General features: G+C 50.7%; 1 protein-coding gene across 3 annotated transcripts in view; it reads right to left on the bottom strand.

Annotated features, from left to right (window-relative positions):
• Window positions 1–22,990, bottom strand: part of CACNA1C (calcium channel, voltage-dependent, L type, alpha 1C subunit) — a 775,650-nt gene that overhangs the window by 49,440 nt on the left and 703,220 nt on the right. Inside the window, exons 31-33 of one of the 3 annotated variants that reach the window (XM_011967153.1) lie at window positions 16,144–16,227; window positions 15,464–15,547; window positions 914–946 (exon numbers count right to left, since the gene is read on the bottom strand). In XM_011967153.1, coding sequence (XP_011822543.1) covers window positions 914–946; window positions 15,464–15,547; window positions 16,144–16,227 — 201 coding nt within the window. The remainder of the gene's footprint in view (window positions 1–913; window positions 947–15,463; window positions 15,548–16,143; window positions 16,228–22,990) is intronic. The other 2 variants (XM_011967155.1, XM_011967154.1) reach the window with 2 other exon arrangements.

Genomic DNA, 22,990 nt, shown 5'->3' with positions numbered 1-22,990 from the left:
GTTTCCTACATGATCCCAAGTCATCGTTGGTCTTTGGTACCCTTTCCCCTTGGCAAGTGAATCCCCTTCTGAGATGGAAGGAGAGATTGGACTTGAAACTCATACTTGGCCCGGTTTGAAATGCGTAACGGCAGCCTTTTGGAGGAGCCTGGGCCAAGGAGGCTTCAAGGTCACACTGAATGGCGTCTCTTTTATCACGTTAGCCAAAGCGAATCAGAGACTCCTACCACAGGAGTGATCCAATCAACGGAGCTCGTTTTTCTGCTTCCAGCTTGCTGCAGAACAGTGGCTGTAGCCTAATTTTAATGGACTTCAGGAATTTAGAAAAATGCAAGGGGTAGCAAGGTTGGAGTGCCTGGAAATTCAATCATGCTCTCAGTAACAAATCCCAGCTTAAACCTTCTATGGTGGACTTCCACCTGAAAGCACAGGGAAGCTAGAAGCTGCAGACACTGATGAATAGGAATCATCGTCCGCCCTTCCATCCCCTTGCTAGAGCACCTCTTTCTTCCCTCCTTACCCTGGAGCCCTCCCACGGCTCTCATAGGTACCCTCTGCAAATTTCTCACATCAGATTAAGGTCAGAGGCTTTGGCCCGTGGAGTCCTCAGGGCGTTTAACAGGAAATGGCCCTCAGGTCCCATTCTCTCCCAGTGGCTTGTTAGATAGTCAAGATCACAGTGAATTACCACCCCAAGGAAAGCTCAGGGGTAAAACACCACCACTGCACAAACAGCATCTTCACAGCTCACACGAGAAGGGAACAGGCAGGCAAGGCACACGGCAGACACGGTGGCCACATGCAGTGAGAGCCAGGCAGGGCTCCCAGGGACTCTGGAGATCAGGGTGGGGAGAGTAGGGGTGTTAGAGGGGGACACGGAAGCCGGGAGCATGGTCGGGAGGGTTGGTCTTACCATAGAGGGAGAGCATTGGGTATGTTCAGCTGGCTTTAAAGAAAGGCAGATAGAGATAAGCTGTAATGAGCCTCCTAGGAAGATGCCCGGTACTCTAGGTCTTGGCTAACACAGGAGCAACACAGTGGCAGAAGAGGGCAAAAGGAAACAAGTGAAAGAAACGTGAAAGCGTAGGCCTGGCAGGTCCTGGGGCATCCCCGAGACTGTGGGGTCTGTGTTGCTGGGTCTCATGTCAAACAAGGACCCACAGGCATTCTCCTGCCTAAGACCTTTAAAACTCACACCCGTAATATTATTACATAAGCAGATGAGGTCTTTGGGATTTTGTGGATGGAGGTTTGTAATTGTTTTGTTTGGTTTTGTTTTGTTTCAGAGACAGGGTCTCAGCTCTATTGCCCAGGCTGGAGTGCAGTGGCATAATCACAGCTCACTGCAGCCTTGAACTCCTGGGCTCAAATGATCCTCCCACATCAGCCTCCCCGGTAGTTAGGACTACAGGCACGTGCCACCATGCCTGGCTAATTTAAATTTTTTTCTTTTTGTAGAGATAGGGTCTCACTATACTGTCCAGGCTGGTCTCAAACTCGTGGCCTGGCCTCAAGTGATCCTCCTGCCTTGGCCTCCCAAACTGCTGGGATTACCAATGTAAGCCACTGTGCCAAGCCTGTTTTAATTTTATTAGCCATTGTTAACATTTGAGGACTTGGGCTTTAGGCACTTTCGCTTACCCCAGGCAGGACCAGCTGAAGGACAGAGGCCTCGCTAACCCCAGGGCCTATCCTTGCCCACATATATTTAAGCAAAGCAGCCCAAGGGCAGTGGCGTCTCAGGTTTAGGGGAGAATGACTTCAAGTCAACACTGAGGAGGGCCTCCAGAGGTGGCCTCAACTCACTCCATAATGGGGCTTGTTCTCAAAGCTCAGGCTCAGGCAGGAGATGGCCTTGCTTAGCAGTTAGTCTATAGATGCGGCAAGCCCTGGCCATTGGCATGAAATAATGAGTGTTGAATTGTTTTCTAAACTTGAAAGCCCTGCACACAATTTAGGATACGAACACCCCAGGAAGCTGTTCTCACGGGTCTGACTGCTGAACTCATTTGGGGGTAGAAGCTAAAGAAACTGGCGTCTGGTGAGTATCCCAGGGCCAGCCCTCTCCCCAGGTTCCTGGGGCCTGGCTCTGGGAAGACGCCCTTCCTTTTTGGGCTCCAGCCCAGAGGGCTCAGCCCCAACCGATCTTGACCATCTGAGCTGCTAACTCTTTCTAGAAAATCAGGACTTGGCTTTTACCCTCCACTTTCAGATGGTTGCTCTTGTATTTCTGTTTTTAAGGTACAAACAAGGAAAACGTGTAATGGAATTTTTGAAGGATGGAAATGTGCACAACTAGACATTTGCTTGCAGCCTGGAAATATTTCTTGGGTAACAGATTTCTCAGCAAAAAAATTTTTTTTTTTCATAGCTAGTTGGTAGGATGTCCTTTTAGGGGATGGTGAAGATATAGGGTGAGGTGAGGGAAGAGAAAGAAAGGGACGCTTCTCTAGGCTTTTACAGAACACTCTAGATCTGGCTCTCTAGATCTCAGCTTCTGCTTCATGAAGATTCCACCTGCCAGGTCAATCCTTGTGACTGCAGGGTGTGGGGTCCCTAGGATTTGGCTAGCAGGCTGAGCTTGAACACAGAGACAAACATAGGTAGACAGACACACGCGCGCGCGCACACACACACACACACACACTCTCTCTCTTACAGGCATGCGCAGAAGAAATTTCTTGGCAAAGCACCTAAACAACTTTTCCTCTGGTGTGTGATAGTTGCCCAGGATGGTCGGGTCTGGCTACCCTCTGGCATCCTTCTGCCCCGCTCCTGGCCCAGTGCTTGGGCTCTTTTGCTCATGGACAAGGAGTTCTATGTTTCTCAGGCTTCAGTGGGGCAGGGAGGGAGGCCCAGAGGGAGGTAACCTACACCATGTTAACTCCAGAGTGTTGGGCAGAGTTTCCAGGAAGCTTGAGCCATTGCTGGCCTCTTGGATCCATCCTGCAAACCATCACAGCTGCTCATCACTTCTAAGAACCCTGGGCAAATGCTTGAAGGTCTTCTGGGTCAATCCCAGCCTGAACAGGACCAAAATGGAGATAATTCTGACAACACACCCAGGTATTTGGCTTACCTGGCCGAATTGAACCAACCTCTAGGCATCCAAAAAAAAAAAAAAAAAAAACAAAACCGGTTTCATTTTACTTCTTAAACATTCAGAATCCTTCATTTGGGATTTTTAGATTTTTAAACATTTGTCTTAACTGTCTTTTCTCTTGTTGCATTTTATAGCTCCCATTTAAGACCTCGTCTATTTAACTCATATTTCACTTCAAGACTTGACTTTAGGTCTGTTCTGATAATCTTGATAGTATTTTGTATTTTAATAACATGTATTGATTTAACATTTCCTATGGCATGTCTCTGTAATAGCAGACAAGAAAAAGTCAGGAGCAGCTATGAGGACAGTAGAAAGAGGAGGAATGAAGACTTTTTGAGATCTATGTAGCATTCTCCCGCCCTGGTAATGACAACTCTCCTAAGAGACCAACTTTGGAAGAATCTAGAGACTCAAAGATTCACTTTTTCTTGAGCCTTAAGCCATACTGTTCACAGGGCATTTTTGACTAGCTGAGACAGTGTTGCCTCTAACACCACACAAACTTGTTTTCACATGAGGAGCTATGTTTACAAGGTCTGTGGTCTCAAAAACCAATAACCATTCACGATGAAATCAGAGAGCAACACCTGAGTGATTTCTACCTGGTAACAATAGGAAGCAGCCTAAGACACAGCCCCTACCCCCCAAGGCCCCCAAGGTCTACTGATGCCCTAGACGTTTCCTACATGATCCCAAGTCATCGTTGGTCTTTGGTACCCTTTCCCCTTGGCAAGTGAATCCCCTTCTGAGATGGAAGGAGAGATTGGACTTGCTGGAGTTGGACATCTGTGGTATCCCAGGATCAGCACTTTTAACTCAGAGACACGTTTCTGTGGTTTACCACTCTCTTTAAATATCAAGTATGGCGCCTTGAGAAACTACAAAGCATCAGTTCTACCTTTGCATGTAAATTCAGAATTTGTTGGTAGCCATCAATACTTGGGCCATTAATCTCTGACCCCTTCCCAGATTTGCTGCCGGGGCCTTTGAGTTAGTTTGTAGTTTCTCCATCTGTGGTCTTTCTGGGGGAAGAAAGGGGCTGTAGGATTCCCTGAAGACATACGGCCCCGAGCCTGGAGACTGCATTCCCCTTTTACAGCAGCCATCAGAGCTGCTTACATAACCTGAACATTCTGGCTGATTTTTAATACGGCACTGTCTCCACTAATGGTAGGCGTGGAGAAATTTCTGAGCAGCCAACTCTTTCATCCTTGTTTTCTAATGATCTGGTAATTTTCAACGATTGCACGATATCGGGGCAATTAACTTAATTTTTTCACGTAATTGATATAAATGAAATGAGGTTATTACTCCTTATCTGAGGCAGAGGTCAGGCGTTTTCAGAGAGAGAGAGCTCTGGTTAGTGGTTCCAGATAACAGGCTCAGGGCAAATAGAAAGGAGAGCCGATTTTCTTCCTTCAGTATGCTTATGCAGATTGCCTTGGTTTGGCAGAAGTGGCATTGAGGAGAGGAGCGGTGCAGGGCAGCTAATGAGAGGAGGTCTCTGGAAAGCTGTCTTTCTGAATTAAGCTCAGGGTCAAATGAGAAGTAACACCTCAGTGGATGAAGTCTTTGTTTCTGGAAGGCAGTCACTGTGCACTTATTTTCATCGGAATGCCAGGTCTAGGCCACATTTAGGATGCTGAGGGGTGATAGTCAGGGAATGCCAGAGGCCAGCAGAGACAGGATCCTCCCAGGTGGAGGATTTTCCCACCAGGATGGTGTGGGTGGCCGCGGGATGAGTTTCCTGGTTGCCACATTACATGGTCTCTCTGGAGACTTAGAAGGTAGTTGAAAAATAGCTTTTCACCATACGAAAAACAGTTTTTAAATAATTATTATTTTTTGAAAGCACAGCCAAGCGTAAGGATTATAGAAATTCAGGGGCGGAGCAGTAGATCTCTAGGCTGGAATACCCAGCCCAGCTGTCCTCCACCATACTCCCCTGCGGCCAGAGAGCATTGTGAAGGGAGCATAAGCCATGGCTGCATTCTCCTTGGCAGGCTGATTTTGAAAGGTGCAGATGACCTCTGATCTCCTCCAGGGAAGGCTGGCTCTTGGCCCTACAGAAAAGGACCGCCCAATTCCAATGGCTGCCATTGAAATAACGCTATGACCTCAGTGTCACTGAGATTCCACGCACCTCTGAAACAGATGTCAAAAGTAATGTCATGGGATTGTGAGTCTCTAAATCGTGGTCCTGCTACAGAACCCTTGCTGTATTTTTTAAAATGTCTTGTCCAGAACTTAGGGAGGTGGATCTGATATAAATTTCATTCCAAGCCACGTGAAGGTCTCGATCCAGCTGGTACCCACTCCCCATGCTCCACTTCTCTGCTTGTACTACCTCTAATCTCAATTTGATCTGCAAGATACAACAGCTGGTTCTGTTGGGGGGTGTCACGGTGTGGAGGAAGACCAAGGGGTGGGCTTTTGAGAGAGAGACCTTGGAGTTAATCTAGGTTGGGAGGAGGTGGGTCAGGCTGGTGCACAGAGAGAGCTGGGAATGGCAGGGGTCAGGGGCTGCTAGAAACATCTGACACCAACTTCATGGTCAGGAGCCAGCAGGTGTAGGTTAAGGGTGTGTATGTGGGTCCGCATGATCCTTTTATCTCCCCTTCCCACCAGGAGAAACACATTATCTCAGGAGGAGTCAGGAGGTGCTGACTCTTGGAGCCACTGGGGATGGCAGCAGGGCAAGATATTTTAAGGAGGCCAAAGTAAAGCATGTTTTAAACTGCAAGACTTCTACAGTTGAATGAACAGGTACTTGCTAAGAGAGGCGAAGGTTAAACACACGTCAGCTGGGATAGACAGGAGCTGAGGGTAGAGGCCAGTGGCTTTCAGACAAAAGAGCAAATGAATGAGATATGTGTCGTTGGAAGCAATTTTCAGCAGAATTCCCATTCTGGTTTGGTGTGAATGGAGAGACGGAAGTGATGGGGGAGGAGCATTGAGCAGAGGAAGACAAAGGGCAGGGAACGCACCAGGATAACGCTAAAGATGGACGGGGACCAAGGAAAGAACTCTGTCCCCGGCCACCTCCTCAAGGTTGGAAACCGATGGACGGGGACCAAGGAAAGAACTCTGTCCCCGGCCACCTCCCCCAGGTCGGAAACCCACGGGCTTTCGTGTTTCTCCCAAGTGGAATTCCAGCTAGAAGGAGAGGGCCTTTCTTGCGTGTCTGGAGTTACAGACACTGAGTTGAAATGCCCCTTAAGAACTTCCCTCAAGGGGCCTTTGGCCCCAAGGGGACTGGCAGCGGGCTCCCAGCATGGGGCTGCGGCTCCTGGCCCTCTTTCGCTCTTCCTGCTTTGTGTGCGAAGCTGTGGATGGCTGAGAGCTATGCCCTGTGCTGCTGGCTGCAGTGACCAGTTTGCTGGCTGGAAGTGGCTGAAGCCTCAGGGTCTCACTGTTATCACCTGCAACCTGATGGCTCTCAAGGTGGTATTACCCGCCAGAAACACACTAAACAAGACTGATTACACAACTGCCTGGGAGTTTCATCTTCCCCTGGGAAGGGCAGCCCAGCATCTAGTCATTCAAACAAACCAACCTCCACCAACGAAAAGCCCATGAAGGATAAACGAATGAAATCGGTGTGCCAGCAGTGCCAACTGCATCAAAGAATTCCTTATGCCAGACGGAGAGGCCACAGGATAGAGAAGAAAGGCAGAGAAACAGACAGTGGGTGAGGCAGGGCGGGGCAGAGACTCAAAAAGGAAACAAACAGATGATTCCAGGGTGGGAGCGCCAACTATGAGAGTAAATGGGCATGAACAGAAATGGCCGTGCTTCTCGAGGCACCCTATGTATCTTTGAGCCTGCCTGTGTCTCCTCACTACCAGCTCATGGCATCTTCTAGGTGCCTTTGCTTTACAAGATTTCTGGAAAAAACCCCAACAGCAGGTTGCTGAGCCTGTAGGAACTAAAGTGTCGGACACTGAAGTGTCAGGTCAGGTACAATCAGCTGTCTGGCCACAGCAAGGGGTGTGCTAGGCAACTTCCGCCCTAACATGGAGGGGAATAGAGGGTCACATGTGGGTTGATGAGAACAGGAAAGGAAAGAGCATCTGAGGAAAATAAAAAGTGACACGGTATAGGGCAGAAGGCAGAGGGCAAGGGGAGCCTGGACGGGTCAGAGCCGCATCAGGACCTTGGCAATCTCACACAGCTGAATTAAGAACCCAGATTGGATGCCTATAAAAAAACAGGTTCCCATGACCTTTTGGGTCAAACCTGCAGGGTACTTCTCAAGGAAAAGCTTTTGAGAAGACTCGCTGCACCGGGCCACTTCTCAGGCCCGTCTCTCTGTCCCCACCCCCTCAACCTCAACATCACACCAGTTCACACAGCAAGCCTCGCCCTCGACCTTGAGATCTGGGGCCTTTGGCCTCCTCCCAGGGGACTGCTGATGGTCAGATGCTTCATCCCACTTCTAGGAAAATGAGGGTGGCTCTGCTAACTCTCTCCAGGGCCAGCTGTACTCTTAAGCAGAGTAGAAAACAACCTAGTTGCTCTACAAAGAGCGACTAGGAAAAGGGAGGATGGGGAGGGACCTCACGAAAGCATCCTCCCCACTCAGGGGTCACACTGCTGAAGGCTCACCTGAGATACAGTCAACATTCCACCTGCAGGCGGAGCATGGCCTTCTCTTCAAGGTACAGAGATTTATTAGAAGGGCCGCTCACTGAGCTGCTACCACCCAGCACGAATTACTGTGCTGGAATCACTTCATTTTGAAACAAGGCACCTTGGTAGCATTAGGTTTGTTGGGGGTGGGGGGTGTTGCTGCAAGTGGGAAGAAGCTGGAAGGGACTCCGAGGGCAACAGGAGGCTGCAGCAATGAGAAGTGGGGCTGGAGGGAGGTGTCAAGGATAAGCTCTGCCCCACCCAGCTGTCCTGCGACCACGGAGCTTGATTGAATCTATCTGTCCTAGAGCCAGCTCAGGCCACACCCACCAATGTCACCTAGACAATGGCTGGCAACAGCACCCACTTGAGCCCCCTACTGACTGGGAGTTCCGGTCAGCTTGCTGTGGAAAACCTGTGAACGTGAGTAACCTATTTCCTGCCTCCGGCCTTTTGTGTCCTCGCCTAGAAAATTAGTATATCCTCAAGCAATATCACAGAGCAGATGCTCAAGGTACCTTTGAAGAATAAACAGATAAGGGTTTGGGCTAGGTGGTCTCTAAGGTATGTACACCCTAATGTCCTTGGACAGATCTGCTTTCTGACCACATCTCTCTACCCTCCTCCCTCATCATAACTATGGGCGGCGGGAGGGCACTCAGCCTTGCCTTTTTTTTTTTTTTTTGAGACGGAGTCTTGCTCTGTCGCCCAGGCTGGAGTGCAGTGGCGTGATCTCCACTCACTGCAAGTTCCGCCTCCCGGGTTCACGGCATTCTCCTGCCTCAGCCTCCTGAGTAGCTGGGACCACAGGAGCCCGCCACCACGCCCGGCTAATTTTTTGTATTTTTAGTAGAGACGGGGTTTCACCGTGTTTGCCAGGATGGTCTCGATCTCCTGACCGCCCGCCTCGGCCTCCCAAAGTGCCAGGATTACAGGCGTGAGCCACCACGCCCATCCAGCCTTGCCTTTCTTTTGCCTATTCTAGCCCCTTCTCTGCCATGGCATGGGGCAGCGGGCGTGGTTACAGCCACAAAGGCAGACGGAGAGAGCCAGGCCCGCTGTCCAACGCAAGCACTGTGGGTTGCAGGCCGAGAGAGAGGGATGGAGTCCTGCAGGCTGAGCTGACTCACCCCTGAGGGGGCGGACGTGTAGCAAGCAGCTCTGTCTCTGACTCAGGACTGACTGCTTTTCCTCCATCCTTCCAGGACCCAGACTCAGAGAGGAGCCCGGCTTGCTTGACTGTTCTGGGGAGCGGTGAGTGACAGTTACTGGAAGTCGTGCCTGTGGGCCTATGGTGGAAAGATGCTCAAGTAGAAAGGCTTTCAGGGCCTGAAGGTGGGGAAGACTTGGGACCAGCACCCCGACATGCTGATCCCTGGACACTCCCTGCCCTGCCTTGTCGCCGCTTGCTCCCTCTGGCTCCCCGTCTCTTTCTTCAGCTGCAGATGCAGATGCCAACTGGGTAAAGGGAGTGGTGCTGCTCCACGCCTCCTGGCCTTTGCCTTCTGGTCCCTGTAACCAGAGACATGGATCCTGGTGTAGCCTGCATTCTGTCTGAGCATCCCAGGGGGATCCCAGGCTTTGTGGATCCAGCATCCGCAGCATCAACTGACACAAAGAAGTCAAGTCAGACAGCTCCACCCCAAGTCCTGTTGCCAGGAGGCACTGAATGAGGAGTGCAGGAACCACTGGGCCCTGCCCTTCAGTGATGCCATGCCCAGGCCAGCCTGGCCCAGGGATTTAGCCAGCGGGCACTGTGGAAATACAAGAGCCAATTCTTGGACAGAAATGAGTTTGAATCCAAGATTTGCCTCCCATTCACCATGTGGCCTTGGGCAGAGGTTTGTCCTGTCTGAGCCTTGATTTCCTCATGTGGAGAGCAAGCACTCGGTTTTCATCCGATCATGTATATGGTGTCCTCAGCACAATGCCTGATCCGTGCTCATCAGGTCGTGCTCATGTTGGTCCTCTTCTCCTCATGTTCACAGCCAGTGCCACCTTCGCTTATTTCCCTGCTCTGGACACGTCTGTGCGTCGTGCAAAGCCTTCACCAATTCCTCCTGTGAGCTGTGCCCAGAAGCTCCAGGGCCAGTGTTCTTTCTCCTCACTGTGCCTGCTCTGCTCCCTGAAGGTCTTTCTCCTGCTCCTTTTCTCTGCAGAATCTCCATGTGAGCTCCACCAAAGCCAAGGGAGTCTCTCCTCTCTTGCTCTCCTTCAGCACTGTGGCTTTGCGGACTATCTCTATGCAGACGACTCCATCCCTGGAGGAATCATCCCCATGAAGCCATGGGTGCCTGATGACAGGAAACACCACCTCAGAACCCAGCAAGGCAATGGGGGCAATGAAGCGTCCACCTCCAGCTGTCAGAAAATGCCCAAGTCAGAATCACTGCATGCTGGAGTTGCAAGAGACCATCCCAAACCTCTCACTCCTCACTTTTGCATTCAAGGAAATGGAGGCCCAGAGAACGGAGTTCATTGCTCTAAGTCACCAGAGCTGGAAGCATAACCAAAGCTTCTTCATTCACAACTTGGGAATGTTTCTCTATGTCCATAATGCAGGAATTCAGGCTGCCCAGCACGTTCTGTTGTTCAGTATATTTTAAAATACAGAATGAAAAAGAAGGGTGTCAGGAAATGCTGTTGGCCCCAGCAGTCAAATTAATTCCAGTTTGGGATGTTTAGGGAGCAGCTTTTGATGCTACAGTAACTTTCATGAACAACTGCAGGAAAATATGATTTCAGACCCAAGCACCGAGGAAGACCAAGAGGCTTCCTGAGAGCAGCAGGACATTGCACTCTTATCTCCCCGGCTACAGAGGAAGAAAAGCTCGGATTTAGACCCAGGTGATGCACTGGGAGAACGGCAGGAGCCCATGTTTCAGATACTGAGGCAGAATTCAGCATGACCGCACGAGGGGGCCTGAAGACAGTCCTCTTGTGACATCTGGCAGTTGTTCAGAGGCATCTCCCAGATGAACAGAAGTTGGCGGGTCCTGATCTCCTCGCACCAGAGGCCCTGGCCCAGGCCTCTCCACTCTTCTGCCTCTTGTCGCTTCTTCTTCTCTAGTGCCAGGGCTTTGGGTACCATCTTGTTGTGAATGACTCCATCCCCAGGCCTCTGACCAGTGTGTCCACCTGTGCACCTGACATCTCCCCTCCAAGGGCTAACAGATACGTCAAAACCGTGCTCTGGCTTTTCCTCACTCACACAGGCCCCGCCTCCAGCCCGCCTCCTTGCCTAACTGCTCCATCCTTCTCTGACTTAGGCCAAATCTCCCAGTCCTCCTGGGCAATTCTCCTCCTGCCCCCAGGCAGTCTGTCAGGAAACACTGTTAATTTTGTTTGCAAAACAGAGTGATGGGCTGACCATTTTCCACCGCTTCTACTGCCACAACTTTGCTCCACGCAATGAACATCTTCCACCTGGATGACCGCATTTGCCTTCCAAATGATTTTCCAGATTCCACCCTTGACTCCTACAGACAGCCAGACTGGTCTCTTTAAAAACCAGAGTCAGGTGATGTGACACCTCTGCTCAAAGCCACCAGTATATCCCCTTCTTGCTCAGAGTAAAAGCCCAAATGTGGACCCTGTTAGTTACCCCTCTGCTACCCTCGCCTCTCCTTTCCCAGCTCAGTCTGCACCAGCCAACTTGGCTCCTCCTGCCCTGCTACCTCTTCTCCCAGATCTCCGCATGGAGAATCCTCAATTCCTTCATGTCTTTACGTTGTTCAACTGTCACCTCCTTAAGGAAGAAGCCCATCTTATTTAAACCAGCGCCTGCCATCACTGCTCCCCAGCACCTTGGAGCCCCCTTATCAGGCACTACTTTTTTTCCTGAAACGTCTATCATCTTCTAACACACCGTACGAGTTCCTTATTTTCTGTCCTTGTTGCATTGTGACTTGTCTGACTATTCCCATCTACAGTGCAAATCTGTGAAGGCAGGGGCTTTTGGTTTGCCAACTGATGGATCCCAGGTGCCTCAGACGGTGCCTGACATATAGGAAGTGAGACTCTGAATGCTATGGAATGAATGAATGATGGTTCCTGAGAGGGAGGGGCCCCATAGCCCGGGAAAGAGAAAAGGTGAGGGGAGTGTAAATGTGGGGACGATTTGGAGGAAAGTTAGGGTGGAGAAGGCATCTGGGGAGGGGTTTAGGAGTTAAAGATGGCAGGTGACAGGTAAAATGCCCTCATGGATTACACTGAGGCTGACAATGTAGACTCTTTCCAAATAGACCACATCCCTGGGAACATATGTCTTGTGATGAGAGTATGACTCAAAATATCTGGGAAGGCCCAGGGCAGGGCCCAGGGATGCAGGATTTTCTGAAGGATCCCATGGGCTTGGGAAGAGAATGCTGGGGCTGTCCATAAGCGCTAATGTCCTAGAGGCAGAACCATCTAGTGGGAGGGAGCGACCTCTGAGGATAGGCGGTGTTGCTCAGTTAAGCTGCCATCCCTCACACTGGCTGCTATGTGAGCACAGGGTCAAGCCGGACTGTGCTTTCAGAGCAGGCCCCTCCAGGCCTCAAAGTAATGGACCGTGGTATGTGTGTGTGTGCTGGTTTTGATCCAGTTGTACCTGTTGGCCAGCTCTGTGGGTCTAAGCATATCTGGGAAACATGGCTCTCGACTGTGGGTTGTAGGTTATAACTAGACTAACCAAAAGGTCTTGGTTGGAGACTAGGCCCTCTGAGTGACACCAGCAGTAAATTTGGAAAGAATGTCATTTGCTTGGGTGCCACGGTTTCTCCCATTCCACAGTGCGTTACCAGTTTATATAGAGTTTTTAAATAGATGCTCTTATTTGAGCTTCAAAACACACTGCTGTAAATACCACATTCCTCTGACAGATGAAAAAACAGAGTCTTTGGGCATGTTGGTAACGCTTTGACAGGAAGCAGCAGCAAGACTCAACAATCTGCCACTGTTCTGACTTCAAGTCCAGCTTTCTCCTCTCCCAAACTGCCTTCCTGCCTTGGGGGATGTTATGTTTGTTCTTTTGGTTCAGAAGCCATCAGTTGTGTGGGAGAGGGAGAAAGTGGCTCTGAAATAGGTGTCGGGTCTCAGGACACCTCCTCTTGCTGTCAGTCACATGCACGGTTGCCACCCTGTCCCCCGACAATCCTTCAGTGGGACTTCAAAGCCACGAGTGCCTCGGGCTGGAGCATCTCAGTGTGGGAGGACACAGGGCAGTGGAACTCTCAGGGGGGCTGATTATTGCTTATTTAGAAAGTGGAAAAAACACTGTGGTTATTTAAGATATCAATTACAGAACGTAAGTTCTGAGTAAACTGTGGCCGGTGGCAGTACACCGGGAGGGACAGGTGAGGTTTCTGTTTACCAAAAGGATTGTGGAGTACAGAAACCAGGAATTCTGGCCTAGCAGGAAGTGAGCTGGCCCCAGGAGGGCTAGGCTGACTCTGAGGCACTGGAAAGATACTTAATCTCTCCATCATCACCTTTAGCATCAGCAAATTGGGGATAAGAGTTACTACCTGTCAAAGGGTAGTTTAGCGTTAAGTCAGATAAATGCAAAGTGATTTGTAAATAGAAGACCACTATTCCGATGTCAGGAGCTGCTACATGGGTCCGGGCCCCCTCCCTACTCCCAACAGAGCCCCCTTTTCTGTATAAATTTTATAGAAAATGCTTTTTTGTTGTTTTTTCTTTTTCTTTAAAGACGTGAATAGTTGGGGAGAAAATGGCAGACTGAGTGATAGGGGCCTTACCGACTGTAGGAAGAAGCCACAGGACCCCGGGAGCAGCTGCAGTGGGGCCTCTGCACAGGGGGCAGCTTGCAGCCACCTTCTGTGTTTTCCTGCTGTGGGGCTCTCGGCTCCTCTCCATAGATTTTTGTGTGGCTCTGCACTGCTGTCTGGAAAGGAAACCTCCTGAGGGCAGAGCCCACTGCTGTCCTGTCTTTCCTGTTTCTCTCCCTGCAGTGTCTGCCAGGGCTGAGCACTGCATGGCACAAGCTCTGGGCACAGAAGCTCTGGCCTTTATGTGCATGAGTGGGAACAGCAACTTGGAGCTCATCCAGCTGCAAAACTGAGGTCCATTCAGACAGGGGAGGGGAGTCTCAGAGCATGAGGAGGAAGATTGATTTAAAAAATGATCTGACGATTTACTGGGAGAAGTTAAGAGAGAGTGCACATACACACATACACTCACACACATACACACATGCGTGCGTGCACACACACACACATACATACACATGCACACACATACACACATGCTCACACACACTCAGACATGCACTCACATATACACACATACACACACGGGACAAAGACAGTTCTCAGAGACACAGGGAGACAGATGGGCCATGGTCTCTGGAGCTATAGTGTGAGCAGGGTTGGGGCACCAGGCTACAGCAGGGGACATAGGACAAGTGTAATAACCGCTTTCCAAAGTCCATCTGCTGGAAGAGGAGCAGACAGGGACTTCTAATCTGGAAGAATCTGGCAGGCAAAGTAACATGGCAGTGTAACTGACCGGGAGCAAAAGATGGAGTGGAGAGGGGAGTAAGGGTGCATGGAGGAGCTGGGGGTGGTGGGCTGGGTAGTTCCAAACATCTTAGATCAAAACTCTAAAGCGTCTGCTCTGTGCTGTTATTCAATGGTTCAGTGCATCAAAAGTCTATGCAAACATTACCAAGTCTCTTAATTAAGGAAAAATAATGACAAAAAAATTAAACAACACATGTTAAAGACTGACCGCAAGAAGGCTTGCCTATAGATAAAGAGAGATTTAAACATGCCAGGTAACAGAAAAGACATGTGCAGGAACTGATAGGAACTGTATAGAAGGAGGCACCTCTTGGGAGAAGGAGGTGGCAGGAGGCCTTACAGAGGCTGGGGTTCTGTCTGAGGCTAGGGAGCCAGAGGCAAGGGTGTGAGAGGTCAGGGGTCGAGGGCAGGGGTGGCAGGTGCATGTGGGAGGGAGGCGCTCACATGGGGCCTGGTTCCACAGCAAATAGGAGGAAAGGTCCACCCAGAGCAGCTCTCAGTAGGTCACCCACTACTTCTAGAGAAGGGTCCAGACATGACTGGTTCTCCTCTTCTCATTCCTCTTCCAAACCAGCCTGCAAGGACCTGGATGCCTGCGTGGGCTGCTGATGTTAAATGGAAACACAGCCCATTCAACCCAAGACGATGGGTGGTCCTTGGGCAAGGGTGGGCTATGGCTGACTATGTAGGCTGTGTCTTAGCCTTAACGCAGGGTATTCTACTTTGAGAGAGCTCTCTTCTAAGATGCTGTGGGGAGGGAAAGGAGAGAGTAGGGAAGGCAGTGGCTGGAGGAGAAGGTGGAGGTCAGAAGAGGTTTGGGTCCCTGCCCCAGCAGCTGCCCAGAGTGGCAAACATCCCCTCATGTTCTCACTCCACGGCTCCCAGAGCTGCTTCCTCCAATACAGTGTGACTCATGCCAGGCTGATTGTACGGGAGAGAGAGAAGATGCAGCAATCAGAACTTAACAGAAAAGGGAAAGGCCTAATGCGTTCCAAAGTTAAAATAAAATTTTTTTTTCAAAATAAAGCAACAAGGAAAAAAAACCTTCAAACCAATTGAAACAAACAAATTAGAAAAAAAAAAAAAAAGAAATAAAAATAAGAAGGTGGGGAGAGGAAATAAAATGAAGGAAAAAACCGGGGAAAGACAAATGAGTGTTAGAGCAGGCACGGACAGTTAGGTACAGACGCCATGTACTTACGTTTACCTCGGTGATTGCTATATCAACAATGCTACCCACAACAATCAAGGCGTCAAATGTATTCCATGCATCACAGAAATAGTGCTGCATGGGGCAGAGAAGCCGAGAAGAGAGAGAGAGAGAGAGAAGAAAAAAAAAACCAACAACAAAGGAGAAAAACAAAACAAAAGGGAAGAGGAAAAATGAAAAAAAAAAAAAAAGGCATGGAAAAAGGGAGAGAAGAGAAAAAAAATGAGAAAAGAAAGAGGTTACGTGGGCATATTAAACACTCTCTTACCACTCTACAGTTCTGGCGGCTCAAACCTGGATAACCTGGTTTTCGCAGGGTGCAGAGGCCTGACAAAAGCTGGGTTAGTTCAAAGGTGGCGTGGGGCTGTGGCCGCCCCGGGGAGCCGGGCGGTGTGTCCCCTGCACCGCCACTCCCTCTGCTCAGCTCCACGCCCCGGCCCGGCACCGCCGGGCAGAGCTGAGGTAAATGGAAAAAAAGGAGGAGAGGCTCCCACTTTTTTTCCCCACAGGACGACGGCAGGTTCAATAAAAGGCATGACTGGAGGCGGGTAAAAACAGGAAATTAAAAAAAAATAAAAGAAGGTAAACAGAGAGAGTGAGAGAGAGAGAAATAGAGGCGGCAGAGAAGGAGGAATGAGGAGGTTTCCTGGGGAGGGCAGAGTAATACTCACATTAGTCTCACTGAGAATGACGTCAATTATGCTGCCAATTACGATGAGGAAGTCAAAAACATTCCAGGGATCACTAAAGTAACCCTACATAAGGGAGGGCAGGCAGGATGGGGATTAAAAAGGAATATTAGACAGACAAGAACAGAGCAACACCACCATCAGAATCATCGTCCAGGCACCTCCGTGTTGCCTCTGGAGTTCCGGACGCCCTCACCATGGCCAGGAGCCCAGGAGCCCAGGAGCACCAGCAGGGAAGGAGCAGCAGGGAGGTGACACTAACCCTACTGCCCGCATTCCCTCTGTCACACGGCCCCATCCTACAGATCCACCCACCCTACCCCTTCTCCACAGAGGCCCTGTCCACTTCCCACCAGGGGCAGGAGTGGGTGTGGGGGTGGTGCAGTGCAAGTCACCAGGGGACAGGATGTGGCTACTATGCTCTCTTTTCAGTCCACACTGAGCATCTCCTTCACCCCCAGTCCTCTTCTAGCAGAAAGGCCCATCTGGATGGAGGGAACACAGGTGTGTGACCCCTCAGAGGGTAATGGGCTCAGTCCTATGGGTGAAGCTGGGGATGAAAAAGGCTTTGAAAACCACAGCCATCAGTGTGGGCCACGGGGTGGCAGGTTATCTGGGCTGAGAAGTGACTCATATAAAGCTCAAAAATAAAAGAAGGACCAAATTGTTAAAATAAGATCCATAATAAGTGCAACTTTTGCAAATCAAATCAGGGTAACCCTAGTTCCTGCACTGGGTGCCCAGTGTTTCTAGGGACAGTTCCAACCCTGGCAAAGACTTCCTAAGGGGAAGGAGACAGAGGCAAGGCTGGGCTCCTACTCTGGGAGTGGGTTATGTGGCTCTTGACAGGGCTTTCTGAGGCTTTCTAAGCACCTCCCCAGGTTCTTTCATGGGCATTTTGAGGTAGGGTCCTGCTGAATGCGAATGCCACTCAGAGGGCATGCGGTGATCAAAGCCTTTCCTGAGGATGGGTTTGCTGGGGACAGGCTGGTGGGTTGGGGGAGGCTGGCTGCCTAGAAGGGGATGAAAGCAGAGGTGCCCTAAAGGAGAGATTCTGGCACAGAAGGGGGAGACCTGTGTCCTGACTTTACTACTTGATTCTGTAGCTATGGATTTTATTTTTCACTGTATTTGGAGAAGAGAAGGGATGAAAGTTCTTAAAAGACTTTTTTCATGTACTTGGACAACTGGTCAACCAAGGAATGGGCTGTCCCAGAGGCCCTATAGGACCCCTGGTGTCCTGGATGAGTGGACTCTTTAGCAGATGGATTTCTTGGGTGTGAGAGGTGTAGGAGCCTGCAGAGCAATGTTCTGTGACCGGACGGGGGCATACACCCCCAGCTACAGGCAGTCATGTTCCCCATGGGTAGAGGAGGAAGGACCAAGTACTACAGACATTTGTTTTCTTTAAGTAAAAACATTTACGCCTTTAGTTTAGATATGGTCTGCAAAGGGGACAAGACAGGGCTGGCCACATTTTTTCACTGGGACCAGCATTTTCTTGCCCTCTGGGCTTCCAGGAGGTGGAATTCTAGAGGTCAGAGTGGGGTATGAAAGCATGAAGCATCCTCCGAGAGGTTCCCAGATCTCTCCCCAGCTCACTTGAAGGCTGCCAACTTTTCCTCTTTATTTTTTACTCACAAAGCCAAGAATCTGTGTTCTTCCCTTTCCTCCCAGCTCTATTCAGCTCTCTTAACTTCCCACTTCCCAGCCATGCCTTCTTTCCAGAGGGACCGAAAGACATGCTGTCCTGGGGCTGTTATTCTTAGCGTGGGAGGTCAGGTCACAGGGAAAGGGGCCTTTCAGTTCCCAGGCATTTCTGCCAAAAGAAAACAGAAACACCACCACAGAGACTCCGGACAGCCAGGATGGGGGAAGCAGAGATTAGCTGACCAGGGCGTGGGTGAGGTGAGGGTCAGCTTCAAATCAGGGCTTCCTTGTTGGCTTCCCAGGGTATTTTTCTGAATATAGTGGAGCCTATGAGGCAGAGACACCTCTTTCTCCCATTTAAGTCACGTGCTATGAGCAGGAAATAACCAATTTGCTCTCGGGTTCTCGGATATCATTCACAGGGCAAAAGGAGAATAGTCATTTTGGGGACAGGGAAATAAAGAGTGAAGACCCCAGATGAACTACAGCTATGCATACGTCTTAAAATTAGATTTCGGAAAACACTGGGCAGCCCTCTCGATACGAATACCGTCTTTGTGGGTTGAGCTGTTTCAGAAGGGAAGGGCAGGGAAGTCAAGGAAGAGAAGCGAGAGAAACAAGAACAAGAGCAGAATCCAGGAATTCTCTGCATCAGCCTAGAAAACGTGCAAGCAAACATTATCTGGGTGTGGGAGCAGGAGGAGAGAGAGAGGATGGTGTGAGTGTCAGCGCTCAACAAAGGAGGGTGGGTTGGAATCTTTGTCCACCAGAGAGACCTGAAACAAAATGGGTAAGTTGGCCTTGGTCTGCAACACCTCTGAGATGGAGAAAGGAAAAGGAAGAAATGGACAGAACAGAGCAAAGGTTTGGTGTTGAAAACCAGAGAAACACACACAGTTAATCAGCGGGCGCACAAGGGTGAAGGGCTGAGACCTAAAGGAACCCTGTCAACCGCCTGGCTGTGCACCCCTGGTCACCGTTTCTCCCGGATTTCTTCGTACATGTGCAGACAGAAGGCACAACCCCCTCCTTCTTGACCACAGCCCCCCTCCGCCCATGGCTCCACTGGACTGGCATTGGCTGGGCTCTGTTGGAGTTAATGCCTCGTGCCTCACACTTGCCCTCAGCAGGCTGTGCTACTGCAGGCTTTAGACTGACATCTCTGTTTGCTACCTGGGGGGCTGCAGAAACCAGCCAGGTTCCTTGTCGCCAAGAGCTCCTGTGCACCCAGCCCTGGGGGATTTCCGCAGAGCTGGAATGCAGCGGGTGAGGGCACATGTCTGGGGGCAAACAGGGTCCCTTTAAGAGGCAGCTCTTCACCCTGACCCATCCTCCCACCGTCCTGCCCTTGGTGCCCAGAGCCCCTCAGTCCTCCAGCTGGACCATGATGACAGTTTCAGGTCCAGCTTTCGGGCCTCCGTCCCCATTGTCCCTTTGTCCCCTCCTCCCACTATTTCAACAGCCCCTTCCTCCCACCTGGACCACACCCTGCCCAGAAACAAGGCCCAGGTCCTCCCTGCTGGTCCCCAAGTCCCCAGGTGGTTGGGTCCTAGGAGGACTACTTTTCCCAACGCTCTCTGGAGTGTAAGGGCCTGATGCTGTCTCCTCTCTCTTCTCTCTGTTTTTGTCCACCCCCTCGGTTGCTGGAAACCATTAGTAATAGGGGTTTTAAGGCTGTCATGGGGAAGGGAGGGTGGGGAAAAAATCATACACATCTTACAAACTCAGTCTGACTCAGAGCCTGGTTACACCTGCTACCCCTTATTTCTCTGGTGACTGTGTCCCAAATGGTTGAGAAGTAAGGGGTTGGAGAAAGGGTTTCCCTGGCTCTCCTTGAAGTGGCAAACCAAACCTCTTACCGTCCAGCTCCTCAGAGCCACGCAGGGCGGGCTGCCCGGAAGAGAAAGTGCTTTTGCAGCTGGAAGCCTTGCCCTCGCCATCCCCCAATCCCACAGGTTGAGTGGATTTCTCCCTTCCAACTCCCACTCTGGAGATGTGTTCCTAAGATGGGCCTCTCCTCTGGCCATCCCAGGGCAGATCCTGTGTGCACCCCAGGCTCCCAGTACTCAGGCCTGAGTGTCGCAGCACCTCCACTCACTGATAGGCGTGGGCTGAGAAAATGGACACCAAATTGATACTGACAACAGAAAATCATTGCTGGGGAGGAACAACTGCTGCAAAAGCATCAGGGGATGCATTTCCCACGCACAGGAACTGTGGATTTTCTTCCATTTTGGTTATCCACGCCCTGATTTGGCTCCACTGTTGGAGATATGCCAAGTTGAAAGAGGCTGCATACTGGTTAAAAGCAGGATCTCTGGAGGCAGATCTGGGTTCAGACACTACCTCTGCCACTGACTAGCTGGGTAGCCTTGAACAAATACCGTAACTTCCCTATGCCACTGTTTCCACACCTAGAACATGGGATAAAGCAGAGCTGAGGTGAGGGTGAAAGGAGACCGTGCATCCAAAGCACTCAGAACTTGCCGTTTCTTCTGCTCCCACCCACAAGGCCCGTGTGTCCTGACGTTTCATTGCTTTCTTCTGGTCCCAGATACTGTGTCTTAACTGTGGGGCCATGGTCCAGTGGTACTTGCTGGCTGGAAAATGCCTACCTCCGGGGGTTCTCTGCTTTTTGGGGACAAGACACGCCCAACTCCCAGTGGGAAAGGGATGGGATGAAAGAAATCATGGGCCTGTGTAAGAAATCGTGGGCCTCTTGCCAACCAGAGCCGCACTTCCCAAGCCCTCTGTTTGCAATCGCTTAACAAGAAGTAACCGGAGTCCAGAGTCCAGAGGCTTCCACCTCATTACAGCTTCAAGGGCCATTTCAAGAATCTCATCATCACTGGTCGGCTGGAGATTAAGCTTTCTGGAAGGCAGGTAATCATAATCTGATTATTAACCACACTAGCACCAGCCCTATGTCTTGCATAGGGTTAATGTAAGGACCAATACCTGGGAAAGTATTTTGAAAAAATCCTTTAATATCTATTCTTTATATTGACCCTATCTGGCCTCCTTGGGGATAGGTGTTCCGGATGTGTGAATGTTCCAGAGAGAGGATGCCTGGCCCTCTAATGACCAAAATCTTTGAATTTCTACCTTTGTAAAAAAAGTATTCACTTTAAAGACAGGGTCTCTCTGTGTTGCCCCAGCTGGAGTGCAGTGGTATGAGCACAGCTCACTGTGGTCTCAAACTCTTCAGCCTCCCAAGTACTACGCCCCTCTAATTGTTTAACTTTTTGGGGAGATGAGGTCTTGCTATGTTGCCCAGGCTGGTCTAGAACTCCTGGCCTCAAGTGATCCTCCTGTCTCCGCCCTCCAAAGTGTTAGGATTACAGCTGTGAGCCACTGTGCCCGGCCAGCCACTGTCATTATTTAGCAGCATTGCTCTGCCTAGTGAGGTAGCAGTCACAGGTTCTATTTTGGGTGTGGGACAAAGCCTAGGTGTGTGAAAAGAGGAAGGAGGAAGCTGAAGGTTCTGGAATCTTGAGTTTTCCTTTAGTCTGTCTCTCAGGCCTTTTCTGCCCATCCTCCAGGTCACTAGTATTCAAACTCTCCGGAATGAAATGTGGCTGATACCGTTTGAGATTGGTGACAGGGTGCAGGCTGTCACGGCTGCATTTTGTAAGACTGGAGGTCATGTAGACAATGAACTGCTAGGTTCTTAGGAAGCACTCTTCCCACCGGGGAAGGCATAGGCCACTCTTCTTTAATCGAGAGGGGCGGCGGCAGGGGCCCCGTTTTCTGTCTCTGCTACAGGAGAGCTGTGAGGGGACTGCTGTTGAAGCGGTGATGGGTGCATGCCTTTGCCTTTGAATTCCGGATCCTTAGCTTCTTCTCTGCCCAGAGCACAGGCCGCCCTGCCATCTCCTCAGAGGCAGCACCAGCTTTCCATCAGGCTGGCGGCAAGAAGGCGTCCATGAGGAATTGCGCACACCTTTCACTCCTCACCTGGGGTGGTGCTGTCAGTCTTCGGCATTTGGAGGGCAGAGGTGCTGTCACTGCTGTAACTCATTTCTCTTCTCTGTTCCTTCCTGCCTGCCTTCCTTATCTGCCCGAAGAAACACAGGGGAGGCAGCCAGCTCCTGAGTGCCCCGGCCCTGTGGGGAAGCTGACTCTGAACACCTGGTTTCCCCTCCTAGGACACATGGGGCACGGAGCGCGCTGGCTGGAGGGGCTGCAGGACTTCGGGCTGGATTAGAAGTGGGGCTGCTGAGATTGAGACGGAGAGTGGAAAAGGACAAAGGGTCCTCTGAAGGGCCCCTGCAGACAGGGTTAGGAACATCAGTCAGCAAGCAGCTGGAGGCTGCCAAGGTGGGGCGGGGCTGAGGGAGGAGCAACAGATGGCTTCACCAGACCTAGGGAAGGGGGTCCTTGCAGGAGAGCAGAGGTCCTGCTTGAGTGAGCAAGCACTGGAGAGAGTGCAGGTGTGCCAGGCAGGGGGCTGGGCAGAGGTGGCTGTGAGGGAGGGAGCCGTGCCCAGTTCCTGGAAACACTGATCGTTTCTGGGTCCCAGAAATGAGAGCTGAATGAACCAGGGAGAGGAGCTGGGTCCCACTGGCAGCTGGCGGTAGTGGCAGTGAAGTCTCAGTGCGTGTCTATGTGTCTATGCAGAGTTGATCCCATTGAATATCAGGAAAACAATGGTAACCGACACCAAGCAGAGATAATATAAATTGTATTACACCAGGATGCCATTTAGACATAACAGTAATCATGGAAATTAGTGGCGCCTAATGGAGAAGGCATAACTGGAGCACAGAGCTGCCAGCAGCCTGGGAGGAGGTGGGGATTTCTGCCCTCCTCTGTCCGCTCCCATCCTGTGATGTGTTAATTCAGAAGCACCGCAAGACACACTCTGCACGGCCAGCTTGAGACCTACTTGGACTAGGGCAGGAGTGGGCAGAGGGCCGGGTGCCTGCCTCATGAGAGGACCCCAGGTGGGTGGAGGCGAGGGGGGCTGCTTTCCTATTTGCAGGAGGAACACACACTCCTGAAAATGCAGACTTTTAACTGGACACTTTCTGCTCCCATTTTTCTTTGGAATTAAGGCTTTTCCTCCCCAGGACATTTTTGAAGGCCTTCGTCCATTTATTTACTCATTCATTTATTTATCTCATCAACACATAATAAGCACTTACTAGAGGCCTGTAACTAAGCAAGGCTTGGGCAT

The sequence above is a fragment of the Mandrillus leucophaeus genome, unplaced genomic scaffold, assembly GCF_000951045.1.
Source record: "Mandrillus leucophaeus isolate KB7577 unplaced genomic scaffold, Mleu.le_1.0 Scaffold79, whole genome shotgun sequence".
In the NCBI taxonomy this organism is placed as follows: domain Eukaryota; kingdom Metazoa; phylum Chordata; class Mammalia; order Primates; family Cercopithecidae; genus Mandrillus; species Mandrillus leucophaeus.
Note: the sequence above shows the minus strand (reverse complement) of the source record. Positions and strands in the feature narration are given on the sequence as shown.